A 19,234-nucleotide genomic window follows, 5' to 3' on the forward strand; every position below is an offset into this window, starting at 1 on the left:
GTGAATAATCTAGTGTTTTGTCTTCTCTTTCTAGATAGGTATCCAGGGGCAAAATAAAAATAGCATTTACTCAAAAGTGACAGCAAGGATTCAAAAATCTTTCATAAACAGCATCTCCTAAGAACATAAATATTCATATTCTTTGTAAGCATATGCTGAGGCTCCTGACTAGTTTGGGGAAAGACCATGCAGTCAGACGAACTAGAAGCAGAGGAAATTTTCATAAAAGAAAACTCAAAACAATTTACGGATGATAAACACTGGGCATTAGTCAAAGGTTTGGTAGTTGGTTAAATTTAAAATTGTAAAATCTGACTAAAGAAATGTTTACATATGGGCATGGAGTTATGGGCCTATAATCATAACCATTCATGGCAGAGGTAGAAGATCCAAGGTCTGAACCCTGGCTGCGAAACTTATGAAGACCCTGGTTCAAAATGAAAAGTTTTTTTTTTTTCTTTTAAAAAAAGGCTAGAGGTACGGTCTAGTGGCAGAGTAATAGGTCTTCTATGCATGAGGCCTTGGGCTCAGTCCAAAACCAAAAGGGAAAAAATTAAGGGGGAAGGGACAGCAAGATGGCTCCATGAGTAAATGCAGTTGCCATTGAGCCTGATAACCTGAGTTTGAGCCTCAAGATCTACATGTTGACGAGAACTGACTCTCACATATTATCCTCTAATATTCACACATATAATGTGGCATGTGTGCACACACATACACACACAAAAATAAACAAACATAATAATAAAAACATCAAAAACAAAAGAAATACCTACTTAGATTTAATAATAAATACACAAAGCAAATGTTATGGTTAACAGAGAGCAATGCCACTTCATCACAAATATACAAGGGCTCTGTGTTGGTCCACCATAGAAAAACAATGGCTTTCTCCAAGTTTAGACTCAACGGGGACAAGCCTGACTTATTCCCAAACAGGTCTGAAGAGTAAGAGTAAAAGCCAATGCCTAAAGAAAAAAGAGGCCATTTTCAAGATTCTTAGAGGTTTTGGAATTGGCATGGACCTGGATATGCTAGAAAAAAAAACTTGTGCTTAATTCTAAAATGAGATAAGCAACAAGAAGAAATGTTGAGTAAGAACAGTACAAGAAACAAGGGATCCTAAGTACAGATATTCTGTTTCCTCTGTGATAGTTAATGAGAAATAGCATTAGGGTATGTGTGGACTTTGTGTAAAGAGTTACTGGAGCTCATTCTCAGAGCGAGTGGAGTCTTAGGCTTCTGACACCAACATTAGTTCTGCAACTCAGTTTGCGGGGGGCGGGGGAGATGTGGCAAGAGGGTAGGGTAGGAGGGAAATTTCATATAAAGACTGTTAAAGCTGGATGCACGGGTCAGAACCCAACCTGACTGGGCATAAATAACAGCGTAAGCATGGGAAGATTCCTGTGAAAGGATGGGAAGGGATAAGCCTGATGGTCACCAGCATCTTTTTTAAGCTCAGTCACTATTACAAGGCTATAGAATGTTCTCACTCCAGCTGGAGACCCAAGCCAGGTAATGCTGAGGCCAGGATAAGGCTAGACAGTGGCAGCAGCCAAAGGACTGACCTTGCTCAGCATCCAGGTGGCAAGTAGGGGAGCTGGGATGTGTGTGTGATCTTTCTGTATCCTTGGAGAATTGCCACAAACATACTATGTATGTTAAGAAGAATATTTGAGGATTTCTTCTGTTTTTAATCGATAAGATTTGAACTCCCCATAGAACATCCAGTATCCATTTCACTTACTCAATGACTCAGTTTTAGGGTGGGCCAAATACTGTGCTAGGCTCTAAAGTGTTTTTAAACAAAGACAAAAATCCTTATCTCAAGACCTCCCAAAATACAGCACTGCTAAATTATAGTATGAGCTATGTTGGGAACTGTAGTGGGTAGCCATTCCAGCTTTGATCTGGAAGTTCCAAGCCCCATAGAGGCTTCGGTAACTGTCACACCTACAAGGCAGAACCAAGAGAGGGCCCTGAAGACCCGAGATCCGGATGCGCCGCCTTCTCTTGGTTCCTGGACACTGGATGCTAGAGGTAGACCGAGCAGAGTTCTCCAGAGAACACCGCCGGACTGCGCTATGTCTTCCCCAGACCCTGCAACCTACCTATCCCTTCATTTGTAAGTTACACCACTAAATAGACCTCCCTTTTAACTACATGGAGTGGCCTTAATAATCTCACCAATAGGGAACAAGAGGCTGCTGAACTCAAGAATAACAAGACCAGAGTCACCCACTTGAGGCTAGGTGGCCAGGAAGAGCTTCCTGGGAAATATTTAAGTAGAGCTCTAAGGATGGCAAGGAACTGACTTTCTTTTGTAACCTCGGGGCCTTGTACAAATGTCAGGCGGGATGAAATGCTAAGCCTCTTCTTTGGTGGTAACACCAAAGCAATGCCTTTTAATTCAATGAAGTCAGATGGCTTTTAGGGGGAAAAAGCTCCAAAGGGGGCTGCCTGGAGCTGCACAGAGCTTCAGTCAACACTGTGAGAAAAGCCTTCAGAGCTAAGTGTTCTAGATAAGGGAGAGACATGACAATGATACCATATCAGAGCTCAGTTTCACAGGAAAGCACGCATATACACATAAGCACATGCTCACACACACAAATGCATGTATGTGTATATTAGCACACTCACATATGCAAGCACACACAGTCATCCACAGATACATGTCCACTTATAAGAGTGGGCCAAGAGCCTAAAATAATGTGTTCTGTCCCAGTCAGTTTAGTTACCTCGCTCTGCATGGTCACTGTGGAGAGCTGCACTCCGAGAGAGTTGGCTGTGAAGACGCTCAATTTCTGCATCTTTTAGGGCCACCTGTTCTTGCAGCTGGGCTACCTCAGCCTGAGGAAGCAAGAGAGAATCCCTTCCAGGTCAAAAAGACTACTTACTACTAGTAGTCATAACAAAGCACCTTATGTCATAGCTTGGAGCCCATCGGACCCCAAGAGGCAGGAGAAGTGAAGGATATAGGTAGGGAGTGACAGTGTAACTCCCCTCCCCATTGGGTGGAATCCCGTGGAACAATCTCACTCACCCACCTACCATCACCTTGCTCTGTCTCCTCATTCCCTTATCTGACCAAGCTCTTTCTCTTCACTGCTCTGTAAAACCCAGGTAAAACTGAGGCCAGGGAGCTGGGACTGCACAGTTGGATCGTTGATTTTGCATGTGGTCTTTCCTCTCCCAAGGTACACATACTCACTTAGATATGCCATTGTAACAATTATATGTAACTCCATCTTTCCACACACTTGGAAATAGAGTGGAAGTCAAATAACTACTGCTGATTTTGAGGTGAGCCAAGAGTTCCCTCCTTAGATACTCTCTTTTTCTGCAGTCAATGCTTCTGGCCAACCTCCAAACACAGCTGCATGTTTGCCCATGCGTACACATACAAGCTTTAGAATGTGCTCAGTATGTATACTTTTTTTAAGGGAAAGTACATAAGCACACTGCACACAAATCCACACATACACACACACCGGCATTGGCAATGGGCAGTTCCTACATCTACACTATGCCTAAAATTACAATTCACACACAGCACTATGCATGGTTACCCATGCTTTCTAGACTCTTTAGAAATTCAGAGCTCTTTCTGTCTCACTCCAAGAGGCTCTTTGGAGCCAAACAAATCTAGAATCTCTCATGTTCCAGTTGGATGACCTTGGACAAGTAATTGTACCTTTCCTAGTCTTAGCTCAATAGTGTCCACTTCATGGCCTGTAGAAGATTACATAATATAACTTATAAGTGACTAGGTCTAATACTTATCACATATTAAAGGCCTAGTAAATGCTACAATCATAGTAACACTTCTTTTCCATCCTGTTCCTTCCCTTAAGAAAAAGCTCCATTCTGAACATAAAACCAAGAAAGGGGTTAGAACTGAGCTTTGAGCAGAACACACAGCAAATGCATCTACCCTGCCCAAGGCCTGCCATGTAGGAACCTAATTATATTCCAACTCTGGTTGTCAGAGTATGATGAGGGGTGGGAAGAGAGACAAGTCAATCACTGGACAACAGCCAAGAATCAAATGAGCACTGGTCCTACTGGTGACTCTTCTGCCTGCCAGTTCTTGGTCAGACTGAGTACCCACCCTGCAACCACTGTTCTCATTATTTACAAATCTCATGTAGTCCCATAAGAACCCATGGGAAAAGCAAATTCCTGAAAATACTGGGAGAAAACAGGAGCAGTACATGACTCCAAATGAAATCAGCCAATGACTGACTAACTGTCCAGGCAAGGATGCTGTCTTAGTTACCATTACATTACTGTGAAGAGACACTACAATGACCAAGACAACCCTTATAAAAGAAAGCATTTAATTGAGGGCTTGCTTACAGTTTCAGAGGGTTAATCCATTATCATCATGGCAGGAAGCAGACAGGCATGGTGCTGGAGTAGTAGCTGAGAGCTTTACATCATGATCCACAGGCAGTAGGCAGAGCAGGAAAGAGACTGGGCCTTGCATGAGTTTTTGAAAACTTAAAGCCTATCCCCAGTGACACACCTCCTCCAACAAGGCCACACTTCCTAATCCTTCCCTAAACAGTCTGGCAACTAGGGCCTAGACATTCAAATATATGAGCCTAAGGGGGCCATTCTCATTCAAACCATAATAGATGCCAACCTGAGACTATGTGTTCCAATGCAGAATGCCACCCACCCAGCCTATTGCTCCAATGGTGCTTCATACACCTCAGTCTCCATGCTTCATCACAGGACATCACCAGTCAGCCTGCTGCTCCAACGCAGAGTTTCACTTACTCACCTAGTCTGCCTACGTGCAGAACTCCACCCTCCGGGCCTGCTGCTCCAATAGAGAGGTCCAGCACTCCAGGCTGCATGCTAGTATGTTAATAGGATGAATGAAGGCCACTCTTATGAGACTCAACCCTTTTCAATGGTTCTGAATAAACCTTCCCTTATATCCTCTAAACAGAACAGAGATGTAAAGGAAAGACAGGAGATGAAAGGTCAGATTTCTTTACTGTAAAGCTTGCTATGAAGCCCGGTCCCTCCACTCTGGGCCCTACCTAGAATCAAGGGAGCCAAGTCTGGCTATCCCATCCAGCTTACTGAGATGGGCAGCCACAAACCATCATTTGGGGTCCACATGTCCATTGGCTTATGGATAATGGTGCCAATGGTTTCTGACAACTCTAGCCTTACGATTCTCAACTCAAATGCATTGCATTTCCACGAGGGTCAGGATATTCTTTGGAGATAATCTCTCAGCTTTTCTTGCATGGTTTCTTGCCTATGGCTCTTTACCGTGGACAGAATGGTCTGTTAGAAATCCAATGTTGATGCTTATCTGTTGGTCTCACAGAAGACTTCAGTGAAGTGGGCCTAATGAGACAGAGTGCAGCACCTGGCACTCAGTGGTCTCTTCTCTAGGCTGGTCTCTGTATGAGGCCACTGACAAACTATGGATCCTGTCTTAGTTACTTTTCTATTTCTGTGGCAAGACACCATGACCAAGGCAACTTATAGAAGAAAGAGTTTGAGACTTGCAGTTCCAAAGGCTGATTCTGAAGAGACACTAGCCCACTAGATCATGTGGCTCTGGCAGGCCTTGCCCTTCCCCTCCATTCCCTCTGCCTCGCTACAAACCGTTAGATTACATCCCTAAAGCTAGCCACCAAGGTCTGTTCCCTTATTTGACCACTTCTTCCTCCTGAGGCTGACAACCAAAGTCCAGCAACCAGAAACACCTTTTGGCTCACCTAATTAACATGCCCAACTAAAATTCAACACCTTATCCTAACATGGGTTCCCCCTTTACCTCTATAAACCACCATTTGCCTATGTGCCTCGTCTGTCTCCTCTCTATCCAGAGGCAGTCCTTCATCCCTCCAGGACATATATCCTTGCCCCTTCCCTTGTCCCTTTCTCCTTCTCCGTTGTCCTCTATCGCCTTCACCACCACACCCTAGCTCATTCTAACACAGACCTCCCCTTTTTCTCTTAAGAATGACACCTGCATGGTCATATGCTGCTGTTTTTCTGCCTGAGTCAGAAAGCAGTCACTTAATTTTTCTTTGCTGCTTAATAAAGAATCTCTCTGTAAAAAGAGGTATTTAGGTGTGGTTTGCACCTGATCTGGGGTCTGGAAGAGAGCCCCTGCTGTGAAGAAGTCCCTTCAGACTTCATAGTGACGATGGTAGGGTGCATGGGAGCAGACAGGCAGGCACAGCACTGAAGCAGTGGCTGAGAGCTTATATCGTCTCCACAAGAACGGGGTAAAGAGAGATAACTAGGAATGGCATGGGCTTTTGGAACCTTAAAGCCCACCCCCAATGACACATCTCTTCCAACCAGGCCATACTTTCTAATCCTTCCCAAACAGTTCTACCAACTGGGACAAAGTATTCAAAATATTAGCCTATGCACAGACCTGACAGACCAAGTGACTTGCCTTGACCTTTACTCTGGAGCGGCCACAAAACAAGGAAAAAATACAGGTTGTCTGATATCCTTAGAAGGTTATCTGACCCACAGGTAGATGGGAAACCCTATCCAGAACCATGAAAGCAATGGCTATCTCAGCCATAAAAACCAGCACTCTGTTGCCAGAGGTCCAAAACAATCAGAAGCCTGGCAGTGAGGCAGAGATGGGTACTCTGGATACCCTCAGGGCAAGGAAGGATAGTCTGCATCCCTACAGGGCTTTGTCTTACTAAACTCAAGGAACAAACTCTATTGCTGATTGCACTGCAGATGAACCACCTGTAGGGTCTGAGGAGGCTTATACAGAAAACTGAGCAGCTTACAAACACAGGGAGCATTTCAGGCAGAGAAGCAGCCACTACAGGAAGAGGGGGGAAGCACAGAAGCAGGAGACCCAGACCTGAACCCCACCCTTGCCACTTGAAGTCCCGTGGTCCTTACCAGCAAATCAGCATCAAATACACCCACTGTGTTATTGTCTGACTTAAGAGGAAAGTGTGCAAAGGGCTGGGTGGGTTCTGGCAGGGGGTGTTCCACACCTGGTAATCATTAAAGACTCCTCAGCCGGCATCTCACAGGTCCACATGCCAAGGCAGAGAGCTTGGGTGAATTAAAAGGAAAAGGTTTTCTTGGTTTTATAACAAAGGGTGGTGTGTGCAACTTCAAAGGTTTCACGGGGGCTGGACTTGCAGGAGTGAGTGTCGTAGTGGAAAGTTTTGAGCTCCTGGAAAAACAAGGCTTTTAGAATTGGTGACACCAAAGCGTGGCACACACAAGGCTGTCTGTGCTCAGACAATAGCCAGTGGCCAGGCTAGGCCTGACAGGCAGTGAGTGTGGGAAGAGCTATTCAATCTCTCTAGGCCTCTATTTTATCACCTGTGAAATGGCTAAGTGGGTTTTTTTATATTTGTACATGAGAATATGATTATATAAATACTAACATCATGTTCAGTATTTTTCTTTTATTAACTTAAATCATAAATTTTTAAATGGAAAAGAGAACAATATACATTATAAATTGTTAGAACCAGAAACTGAGGCAGACATGGAGGGTAGGGGGAGAGAAATGAGAAGGGAGGGAAAAGAGGAGGGAGGACCACAGAGAAAAATACCTGGAAGGAAGGAAATATTAACAACGGTGGTAGTGGCTGGGGATCTGGGTGGTTTTTATTTTCTTTCTTTTAAAAAAAAGTTTTAAATTGTTTCATATGTATGGGTGTTACGTTTGCATTGTGTATTTATGTACCACACGCAGGTAGTGATAGCAGAAGCCAGAGGAGGGTTTCGTATCCCCTAGAACTAAAGTTACAGATGGTAAGAGCCACTACGTGGCTTCTGGTAATTGAACCTGAATATTCTGGACAAGCAGCTGGTACTCTTTAACTGTTGAGCCATCTCTCCAGCCTCTTTATTTTTGAGACAGAGTCTCACTATGTAGCTCTGGATGGTCTGGAACTTACTCTGTAGACCAGGCTGGTTTCAAATTCACAGAGATCTGCCTGCCTCTGCCTCCTGAGTGCTGAGATTAAAGGTGTGTACCACCACACACAGTCCTCCTTTAATTTCTATTTTATGGTTTGAAATATTTTTACAATGAGCATTACTTTTAATAATTAACAATTAACTTTAGGAAAAGCAAAGATACAGACAAACTCACAATAATTCTAAACAAAGGTTTTGTGTGTGTGTGTGTGTGTGTGTGTGTGTGTGTGTGTGTGTGTGTATGTGTGTGTGTGTGTATGAAAGAGTGCATGTGCACATGTTTGTGTGTAGACTAGAGGGCAGGTTTGGTTGTTCCTCAGGAGATGTCACCTTCTTTGAAAGAATACCCCACTAGGATCTGAGGCTCACCAATTAGACTAGGCTGGCTAGCCAGTGACCCCCAAGGATGGGGTCACAGTTATGAGAGTCACCACACCTGACTTTTTACGTGGTACTAGAGGCTGATTTTGGGTCCTCAGGCTTGCTTCACAAGCATTTTGTTGACCAAACTGAACCATTTTCTCCACCCTCAAAAGTATTGTTTTTAAATCTCGAACATCAACTGAACACTAAAACGCCCACATGCATCACTGGGTGTCACCTGTGGATGGTTCTACAGGCCATAGAGAAAAGCAGATGCATTTTTTTCTTAAGGTGCAGTAACCCAGGCTTCCTCCAGCAGAAACTCTATCCAGGGTGGTTAAAGAGTTTCCTTTTTCCTCCTAATGCCCACATGCAGCCCTTTTTTATTGAATCATACTCTCTGTCCCTTCCCAGAGGACACAGAACAATAATGTGGTACAGGCACATAATGTATAGTGAGCAAATCAGGGTGATATGAACACCCGTCTGCTCCAACAGTCATTTCTGTGAGTTGAGAGTTTTTATGCTCTTCTATTCATTTTGAAATGTATAATATATTTTTCAAACAACAGATTCCTAGGCTGGCAAGACGAATCAGCATGTAAATGCTCTTGCCACCCATATTTAACAATCCAAGAGAACTCACTCCCCAAGTCATCCTGACCTCCACAGGTAGCCAAACCACATGCATGCTCACTCACTCCCCTGCCTCCCCACAGTAAAAATAGCATAATTATGTTTTAATGTGATTTTTCCTAATGTTCACTTGATAACTAATTTGGCATTTTAAAGATATAATATGCAAGCAAAAATAACTAAATCAATTTTTTGTGTTTGTTTCTTTTTGCTGTTGCTGTTCTTTCCTGAGACAGAAGCATGCTATGTAGGCCAGGCTGGCCAGGAACCCACTATGTAGTCCAAGATAGCCTCAAACTCCAAGTGATCCTCCTGATCCCCCGAGTGCTAGGATGACAAGTACTCCACCATATCCAGGTAACCCACTACTTTTAACCCCTGCAGTTCAACTAGGAAGAACTAAACAAGAAAGAGAAAAAATTATCACTAAAGAATTTATTCTTGGTGTCCTTTACACAGTAAGCTCCCCAATTCAGTAAAATGCTTTGACTGGAAAAATAAACCAAAGGTTTTATCATTTTAGGGATGCATTCATTTCTAAAACTAAAGCACGATTATGATGATGATGATGATGACCATGACAATTTTTTTTAGAAAACTGACTGCTGAGTTTCAGATGATGTCCCCAACAAAACACTATTATTCGCCCTCCCTCATTCTGTTAGGGTTTGTCACCTGCGGCTATCACTTATCTGATAACCCACTCACTCACTCACTCACTCACTCACTCACTCACTCACTCACTCACCTAGGAACCTTCTTGGCTAAGCAGCAAGGGGCAGCAGGATGCTGCCAGAGGAAGAAGACATGGCTGGGGTACCTCAGCAGCTCTCACTTCAGGTTGCCAGGCTCTTAGGGGAGCTTTTCTACATCAGATCTGCCTGCTAGAGTGTGGGGACCACTGTGTGGGGTTGGTTTGCATTTCCACACTTCTTGCTGTAGGGAACACTGAGAGTGAACCCCTCCCATCAGAGACCCCCCCTCAGGTGCCTCATATATACATACCTTAGTGGCCTTCAGCTCCCACTCATACTGGTTCCGTTCATTCTCCAGCTCCTCCACTTTGATTTTGAGGTGCTTGAGCTCTTGCAGTAACTCCTGGAGAGAAGGAGAAGGACAGAGCTGTGACAGGTAAAGAGCATGACAGATAAATCTCATGCAGGCTCCATGACTACAGCTTTGAACTTTAAACATGGTCCAGAAAATGCCATGCGGCCATTTAAAAATGAAAGCCAGGGAGTTCCAGACATAAGAGAGAAGAAATTGCTGTGGGTGTACATGTGTGTGTGCATGTGAATTTGTGTGTTCATACATGTGTAGGCCGAAGGACAACCTTAGGTATATTCCTCAGCCATCATTTTTTTTTTTTAAGACTAGGTCTCTTAGCCCCAGGATCCACCTGTCTCTAACACACCCCCACCCCAAGTGGCAGGACTGCATGCGTTTGTATGTGTGTGTGTTTGTTTGTTTGAACATTGGTTATGGGGATGTAACTCAGATCCTCATGCTCATCATTTTTCCCAGCCTAAAACTCAAAATTACCCTCTTTTTCTTAGGTTCTGTCGTTCCTTTCTCTGACACCTGAACCCCCATCCCCAGCTCACACACAGGTGTGTCACAAGCAGACAGGTCAGGCTTTCAAGTGGGAAGAGCAGAGACGCTGAATGGAGACAACTTCCCTGGTGGTGCAGAGGGAGGAGCAGGAAGCAAGGAGCATCTCTCTGCACTGAGGGCGGGGGACCCACAGGAGGAAAGCGGCAATCCTCTGAGGTGTCACAGCCAGTAAGAGTCAGGAAATACATGCTAAGTGCCAAACCCAGATGCCAGTGTGAGTGCCCTGTTCAAACAAGGAGGTTAAGCAAGAAGAAACAGGGAAGGCATGCCGAGAGGTGTCAAGACAGGAGGCAGATGGTGAGACAGCCCCTTGTGGTGGAGCAGAGATTAGATGTTGGCATGTCCTGAAGATGAGACTGGGGAGCTAAGGCGGGGTCGGGCTCTACAGATGAGGGTACTCAGGGCGACATTGTGTGGACAGGAAGTCACTGAAGCTTCCTGAGTGGAAGCTTACAAGTACACATTTGTACTGGCTGCAAGTGGGACAGGAACTCAAGTTCGTATCTAGACCCCTGATTGAAAATTTCCTCAATAAAGGGGGCAACACTCAGCAATGTTATTTTTGTTGGCTTTTACCTTCCAAACACTGAAGATTACAATATGTACTACCAGTGTGCTCTGCCAACATTTTCTTGAACCAAAATTCACTTAATGGACAATCATTTTGGGTAACAACTATTTACTATCAGAAGAACTGGCATAAAGATCACTAACTCCACTTGGGTCCAAGCTTTATCCATGTTATATCCAAGATTATTATAATGTCTCATTTCCCTCCTAACATACCACTATGACTCTGTCCTAGCAATGAGTCCTGGTAGCCTGAGTATCTTCTAATGGTTAATCCTTTGTGACCTTGGCCCTGTGTTAAACACTGACTGCTAAATATCCACAGGAACAATGGCATTAGCACACTGATCTGAGCATGGCACTCCTATGCTCTCAAAGCTTCTAAACTTTAACTCATGACCAGCCTGTCCTGTCCCAGGTAAGCTCTAACATGTCACACTGGAGAAATTTCAACTCCTCTTTCCAACTTACACCTCAATACACACAACACTCCCCTTCTAAATGGCCACCATGTAAACTCCTGCCTATCCTTCACCCTCCTCAGGCAAAGCTACCCAGACCTCCACATCACATTAGACCCCTCTGCAGGATTCTCTGGTGTTTCCCACAGATCTCCTATACGGTTTATCTGTAGTGTTGCTAATGGCTAGTTCTGTTCTCTTCTGTAACGTCTGGGGAGTCTTTGTGAACCTCTTACCCAGCAGGTCCTGGCACATAGCTGTTGAAGAATGAATACCTGATACTCAAGTCATTATTTAATTGGCTTAGGTGTCTTTGCATTCTGAGATAATCTACCATGAAGTAACGCTGCCTCCACTTGAATCTTATAAGATGATTTATTAAAAATGACTTACAGCTGGGGTGATTATTCTTGATACCTGTTTAAAAAAAAAAAACAACAAAAAAAAAAACTTCTGCAAGCTAAGGTGACCACGCATTTGATTTTCATTACTGAGCTTAGAGACCTTTGGTCACCTATTTGGGCTTGCTAGAGATTCAGAATCATTTTCTAGTAATGTTGTTGGCCCTGCCCAAGCTGTTCCAATGCCCAGCAGGTAGGAAAAGTCTTATCTGTTTTGCTCCTGTCTTAGTGGGGCTGCTCAGTTTGCTGTGAGAGACAACCATGCCCACAGTTGGTAGAATCAAGAAAGCACAGGCTACTGCTCTCTGGGTTCTTGTGACTTCTTTGGCATATGGCCCAAAAGGTCATAAACTCACTATACTGTGATTATTATGTGAGCATTATTTTTCCTGGAAATGCAGATGATGACTTAATTGTTCACAACAAATGAAAACCCCAATGCTTGGTTTATTCTCTGAGGTGGGGGTAGGGCTAAATGTCTCTAAACATGGATTTGAAAGGATTTTTTCCCATGATGCTATTTGTCCACTCAGAGCCTGTGACAAACCTCCATCCTATTCCTGAAGATGGGGAATGTGGCCTGCTGAGGGCTATTCTCACCTGTTAAAAACCCTGCTTGATGAGGGTCCCAGAGCCTACCTCACATCAACACAGGCTTGTATAAGCCCAAGTTCTACCCTGAAGTTACAGCATATCCATGCAAAGCCACTGCACACAGTTCTGGTTAGGAGAAACCTCAGCCTTCCACCAGTGAGATCACACACACACACACACACACACACACACACACACACACACACACACATGCTCTGATATACTTAAGTGTAGTTCCTACAGGTGACCCCTCCCAAGGGGCACAGTCCTGGCTGCAGGGCTGTGGCTTGGCTTCATGGTCATCGGCCACCACCTCCTCAGGGTGGTCCCTAGTGAGTAACAGGCGCTCTTGAATCTGCCTGTGGATGTCCATCTGCAGCCTACACATCTGTTCCTGCAGCTCACTGATCACATTCAGAACTGACTGTGGGAAGGAAGAGAAAGGAGAGAAAAGTACTCAAAGTCAGTCACCTTCAGATGCAGACCTCCCTGGGAGAGCAGCTGAGAAGGAAAGAAAGTTTGAAGAGGGTGAGCACAATGGGGGAGGGGAGGGTGACCCCTAGTCCATGGCCAGGTCCCTCTTCGATGAAAAACATACACGTCATTTTTTTTTCCTGAGGCCTGCTTCACCCTTGGACCTGTCTTGAAGTTTGACACCTCTTTCTGCATAATACTGGATGGCCATTCTTCCAAGCAGAAGCAGCAGCAGAGGTAGATGACACACAGCGCAGGCACACTACCTCCACACTTGCATCCATCCATGCTACACTTGCCAACACCCACCCACACATCCAAACATGTCAACACCTGCATATGGGTGAGCTCCACAGCACACACCATGTTTACGCATAATAATGCACCCCCGACTCTAATTCCATTCAGATGCTAATTGGCTCATTTTAACATCCAGCCTATATTCCTCTATCTTGTCAAAAGATGTCCCAAGCAATGTTTTTTTAGCACTACACTGGAGTGTGGGTGTTTCTGATCTATCAGGACAGAAATATTTCCAGCCACATTTTTTGAGGCTAGCCTAGGTTTTCTCACAGACCTGGAACTCACTAATTAGGTAAGGCTGGCTGGCCACTGAGCTCCAGGGATTCTCCTGCCTCAGTCTCCCCTTGGGATCACAACTGCATGCCACCACATCCAGCCTTTTTTTGTTGGTTGTAAATTCTGAGAATCAAATTCAGGCCCTCCTAATGGAGCTATCTCCCCAGCCTCAGATGTGACTCAATCTTTTTTTAATATTAAAAAAAAAAACAACCTGTTATTGTGTGTTTGTATATGTACAGGAGTGAGCCAAGATGCACATATCAAAGCCAGCAGACAACTTAAGAGGAGTTAGTTCTCTCCTTCCTCCTTGTGGCTGGGGTCCAGGGTTCAAAGGCAGATATCCTCATGCTTAGTAGTGGGCAGCCTCACCCACTGGCCTATGACTTCCTACTTTGTTTTCAAGGTTCTTACACCCCTCAGAGGCTTGGTTCTAACTTTATAGAACCCACCTAATCTTTTTCTGCTTTTTAAAATTAAGAAGAGAATGTTTCATTTCCAGATTTCCTGAACTCACTTCATTCCTGATTCCTTATACAGTGACAGACTAAAGCTCCGTGGTGCAGCACTTACCTAACAAGTGTATGCACAAGGTCCAGGGTTAGCTCCCTAGCACACACAATAATTTAAAAAAAATTTAATATTAAGAAAAGATTGAGTCACATCTGGGGCTGGGGAGATAGCTCCATCAGGAGGGCCTGAATTTGATTCTCAGAATTTACAAACAAAAAGAGGAAACAAACAACAAAAACCTCACTGGCAGCATGCAGTGTGGGGACTGAGGTCCCAATTCTTGGCACCTGTTACGAGCATTGCAAGAATCAAGCACACTTTTTCTTTCCCCTTATTAAAAACATACCTTTCTTTTAAAAGGCTATTGTTCTCAGCATTGTCCTTTGTTTGGGGTTTGCCCTTCCTCATATGGTTCATACAGGTGCACTTTTGTCCTTAGTAATTGCCCTTTCCATCTGTTGTGCGGGTCCCGATGAAACCTAGTTTCCCTCAAGGCTGGCTACTCTAAGCCCTTCCCTCTTACTGATACTGCATCAGAGACGATGCAGTCAGAACTACCTTACTATGAAAGCATAAAAGCAGTTCAGGATGATTGAGTTCTCTTCTCTCTACAGCCTCTTCATCATTCAACTCTTCAGAGTGCTCTGCCTATGCTTAGTTTTGTCCTCACTCCGACTCATGAGTTTCTGGCTAACAGTGACCACTCACTCTCATACTCGCACCGTTTGACTGTATTAGTTAGTCTCACCTTTGCTTCAAAACTGAAACCAACTCACAGGTCCCCCAGTTTTTGTTCCCTAGTCTCTGAGTGAGAAAAGTGAGAAAAACAACTAAACCTGTTTGATTCCTGTCAGCTTGGGCTGTGGACTTTAGAGATCCAGACAGCTTCTGTTCCCTCCCCTCCACTTCCGTTCTTATCTGCATCAGGCAGTTCGCAGATACAGGTCACAGGTTGGGTCCACACCTGCTTTCCTCCCTCTGCCCCAGCAGGATCATGTGGTACACTCCAGGTCTGCTGGGCCACTTCCCTAACCACGTGCTGTGGTTGTTTTTTGTGTCTCAGTTCTCAGACTTGGCATTGAAACTTAATGCTCTAACTCCAGGGCTGGCCATCTCCTCTTGTCCCAGGTCTTTTTCTCTCCCATGGGGCAGAGTCTTTGGCAACACTGCTGCATCCTTGGGCTACTGATCATGAAGTGCGGGTGACATTTATGAGGCTGTAACTGCTACTGTGTATTGTAATCTCAGCTGACTTTGTATACTCACCCTGCTGTGCCAAACATCCACTCCCCTTTTCAGGGTTCTCACTCTCTGCAGCTATCAAGCGCCTCCCATAATTATCATCTGCCCTACCCCTTCTTACCTGTCAAACCTGCTCAAAAGTATCCTTAGTTCTTTCTCTCTTCCTTCATGCTGGGTTTAACAGTGGCCTGGCCCTCTCCTCGCACACACAGCTGATGCGTGTAAAATCTCTATATTCTATAGAGGGAGATTTGGAAATATTTCAAAATTTCAAGTACAGGTGCCCCTGACTCATCTGTTCCATTGTGAGGGTCTCACACATGTATAAGATTACTTACTACAGCATCATACGGAACAGCAAAAACTTGGAAACAATTTAAATTTCCATCAAAAAAGAACTTTGTTAACTACGTTAGGGTATAGTCAAATGTTAGAAAATATGCAGACATAAATACAAATGAGGAATGTTTTGTTGTTTACTACTCCTGCCATGGAAAGAAGTGTAAGAGCATTCTTTTTTTAAAAAGAAAAGTATAAAAATAAAGGAAGTCGAGTATGTGTGTGCACATGTGGTATGTGTATCTGTGTGCATATGGTTTGTCTGTGTGTGCATATATGCGTGTGGTGTGTCTGTGTGTCTGTGTACATGCATGTGGTGTGTCCATCAGTCCACATGTCATTTGTCCTTGTATAAGATAACTCTGGAAGACTACAAAACAAACTGATAGCATGGATCCTGACTGCGGGCTGGAGCACAGGTGTTATGAGAGCTTTTGTTAGACATCCTTATGAACTTTTGATTTTTTTTTTAGCAGTTTCTTTCATATACATGAAAACATAAATTTATAAAACAAAACCAAAAATAATAAAAACTTTCCTCAGCAGGCCAGTTCAGTTGTGAGCAAACACATTACTCCCTGTACTTGCTCTATGGTCCAAGTCCATCATTCTGGTTGCTCTAGTTCAGAAATCAAAATTTCTCCCTCTGACGTATGGCACAGGAAGAAAACAATGTGTTGTAAAGCACTGTGTGTTCTGTAAGAAAATCCTGAAAATTATTTCTAGTTCTCAATCAACTGACATAACCCCACTTCCTGGAATCCATAGCCTGGACCTCTGCTCTCCTTTAACCAGACTGACAACTGCTCAAACCTACTGGGTGCCCTGCTATGACACTAGTGTGGAGGGATGCAGACTCCCTTCTAGAGGATCCTTTTGACCATATGCTTTTAAAATGCCTTTGCTCTGGGATACCACAAAGAGGTTTTCTTTTGCTTCTGAAACTTTCTTTGTGTCCCATCATCTCATTTCTGATACTTCCTTCTCTCAGCAGTCACTCTACTACGATCCTGCCTTTCCATCAAGTAAACCTAATATTTAACCCTGGGTAGCTTGAAATGACCTGGGAATACTGTAAAAGGCTAATGAGGAAAACTAAAGCAAACATCTGTATTCACCCACATCTCAGATGGGCCACTACCGACCCAGTCCTTGGAAAGGCTGGTCATCAGGAAACCAGCACCTCCAAACCCCCAGGTCTCACAGACTGGCCAACAGTAACCATCTGTACAACTCAAGGACAAGCAGCAGGGTGCTGACTGCAGCCACATGACTTAGGGTATGATTAGAACCATGTGTGTTCTGTTCTGTTAAGAACTGGCCCTATTTTCATGGAAACACTGAATCTGAGGATAATGGCTGAGCTGCATGAAAGAAGTGTTATAGCTTGAATTTGAAATGCCTCAGGAAGGCTCACGTGTTAAAGGCTTTGTTGATGTGATTTTGGGGGAAGTGACTTGATCATGAGGGCTATGACTTCATCAATGGATTAACCCTTGACAGGTTTGATGGGTTCATGATTTCATGGTGAGATTGGGAAGTCATAAGAGGTGGAGCCAGGTTAGAGAAAGTATGTCAATGGAGGCAAGTATCTTGCTCCAACCCCTTCTTGTTTCTCTCTACTTCTTTGCTATTATGGCTTAAACAACCTTCTCTGCCACATGTCCCTATTGTCATGGTCTCCTGCCTCACTGCAGTGAAGCCAGCCTGGAACTCCTGAAACACTGAGTCAATAAATCTATCTTCTTCAAGTTTATTTTCATTTTTATTTGCACAGCAATGTTAGAGTTTACATATGAAAGCCCCCCAGACTCATGTAGTTAAATACCTGGTCTCTATTATGGTGGAACCCTCTTAAAAAGCTCTGGAATATTTAGGAGGTGATGTCTAGCTGGAGGAAGCAGGTTGCTTAGGACTGAACCAAGCCTGTTTCTTAATCAGAGCTCTCTCTGTTTCCTGATCTAATGATATGTAACAAGCCATGCCTCGAGCGTCTACTACCAAGGACAGAGTCCCATTTACTATGCTTTCCTGACCATGACATACTGTATTGTAACAACTATGAGTCAAAGATAAATAATAAGCCAGATGTAGTGGTGCATACCTTCAAACCCAGCACTCAGGAGGCAGAAGCAGGCAGATTTCTGAGTTCTAGGCTGGCCTGGTCCACATAGTTAGTTCTAGGATGGCCAGGGCCATACAGAGAAACCATGACTCAAAAACTAAATAATAATAAAATAATGATGATGATAATAAACCATTTTTCTTCCCTTCTTGCTTCCATCAGGGATTTTGTCACAGCAACAAATGTCTAACACAGTGAAAAAAGCTATCAGAAATGTACGTCCCATCTGTCTATCTCAAAAAGAAAACCAAAATCTTGCCTTTTCTAAGCCACACTCAGCCTTGGACACAAGCATTCACTGGTAAAAACCATGCAGGATAGGAATGGAAGAGGCATTCCCTTTATTCATGCAATTCCAACCGCGAGTGACCTGAGCTAGCAAAATGTCTGACTCAAACATTTCCATCACATGACAACAGTAAGGCTTCAGTGGCACTCATGGTATTCAGCCACTGGTGCTCCAGACAGCTTCCAACAGAGGCTGAGGTCTTGGGCAGACCAGCAGAGTATGCTCAATTACAAGAAGGAGGAAAGCATTTCAGGTCATGTGGCTGCTCATCGCCTCTCACAGGTTTGAACAGCCTACCAAATTCCTCCACATGGAAACCTAATATTTGTACTGGCAGCTAGGAAGGGCAGTGATCTGGCAGGATGGAGGCCAGGAGCTTGAGAGCTATGTTGCCTCATGCGTGAACACCCTGATGGAAAACAACCTCAAACTCAGATTTAAAAACAATTCTACAGAGAAGCAAGCAAGCAAACAGGGAAGTAACTGCTTTAGTGCACATATCACAGAAGGGAGCATTCACCTCCTTCCTGAATTTCCAAAAAGGAACTCAGTTACCTGGCTCCACACTAACCCTGCATTTTCTTCACAGATGAACTGACTCTCACTTTCACACACTCCAAGTGGTGTCAACCTGAGTGCCAGGCCCGGTCAGGCATGAGACCCACAATGACCCTACAGCTTTTGCTGCAACCGTTAAGAAAGAATATCTGTAGATGTCAGTCTAGAGCTATGGATGGCCATCTTTGCCATGAAGGGGTCAGCCTCCCTGAGAATAAAGCAAACAGAGAATCAAGGACTGCCCTAAAATGGGCTTTTAGAGGCACGGTGAGATTGTGTGGCTCTAATCATGCTGTGTTCTAACCCTAGACTTTTCAAGATGTGTCTTCTAACAACTCCTTTCTCTCCTCCCCCAACCCCCTTTTTTTTCCATTAATGGCTTTAAATTATGTCTCTGACAATTTACACCCCTCACAGAGCTCGCTAAATTCTGCCTCTAAGCCCCTAATGTATGCTCACATATATCGCAAACCCTAGAGCACTGATAAAATGACTAACCCAGAAGAGTTGACTGTTT

At 44.1% G+C, this 19,234-nt stretch overlaps 1 protein-coding gene across 1 annotated transcript in view; it reads right to left on the reverse strand.

The window, feature by feature from the left end:
- Ppfibp2 (PPFIA binding protein 2) overlaps window positions 1–19,234 on the reverse strand; it is a 165,843-nt gene that overhangs the window by 32,250 nt on the left and 114,359 nt on the right. Inside the window, 2 exon segments of the mRNA XM_059269181.1 lie at window positions 2,745–2,856; window positions 9,964–10,056. Coding sequence (XP_059125164.1) covers window positions 2,745–2,856; window positions 9,964–10,056 — 205 coding nt within the window.

The sequence above is a fragment of the Peromyscus eremicus genome, chromosome 1, assembly GCF_949786415.1.
Source record: "Peromyscus eremicus chromosome 1, PerEre_H2_v1, whole genome shotgun sequence".
Classification (NCBI taxonomy): domain Eukaryota; kingdom Metazoa; phylum Chordata; class Mammalia; order Rodentia; family Cricetidae; genus Peromyscus; species Peromyscus eremicus.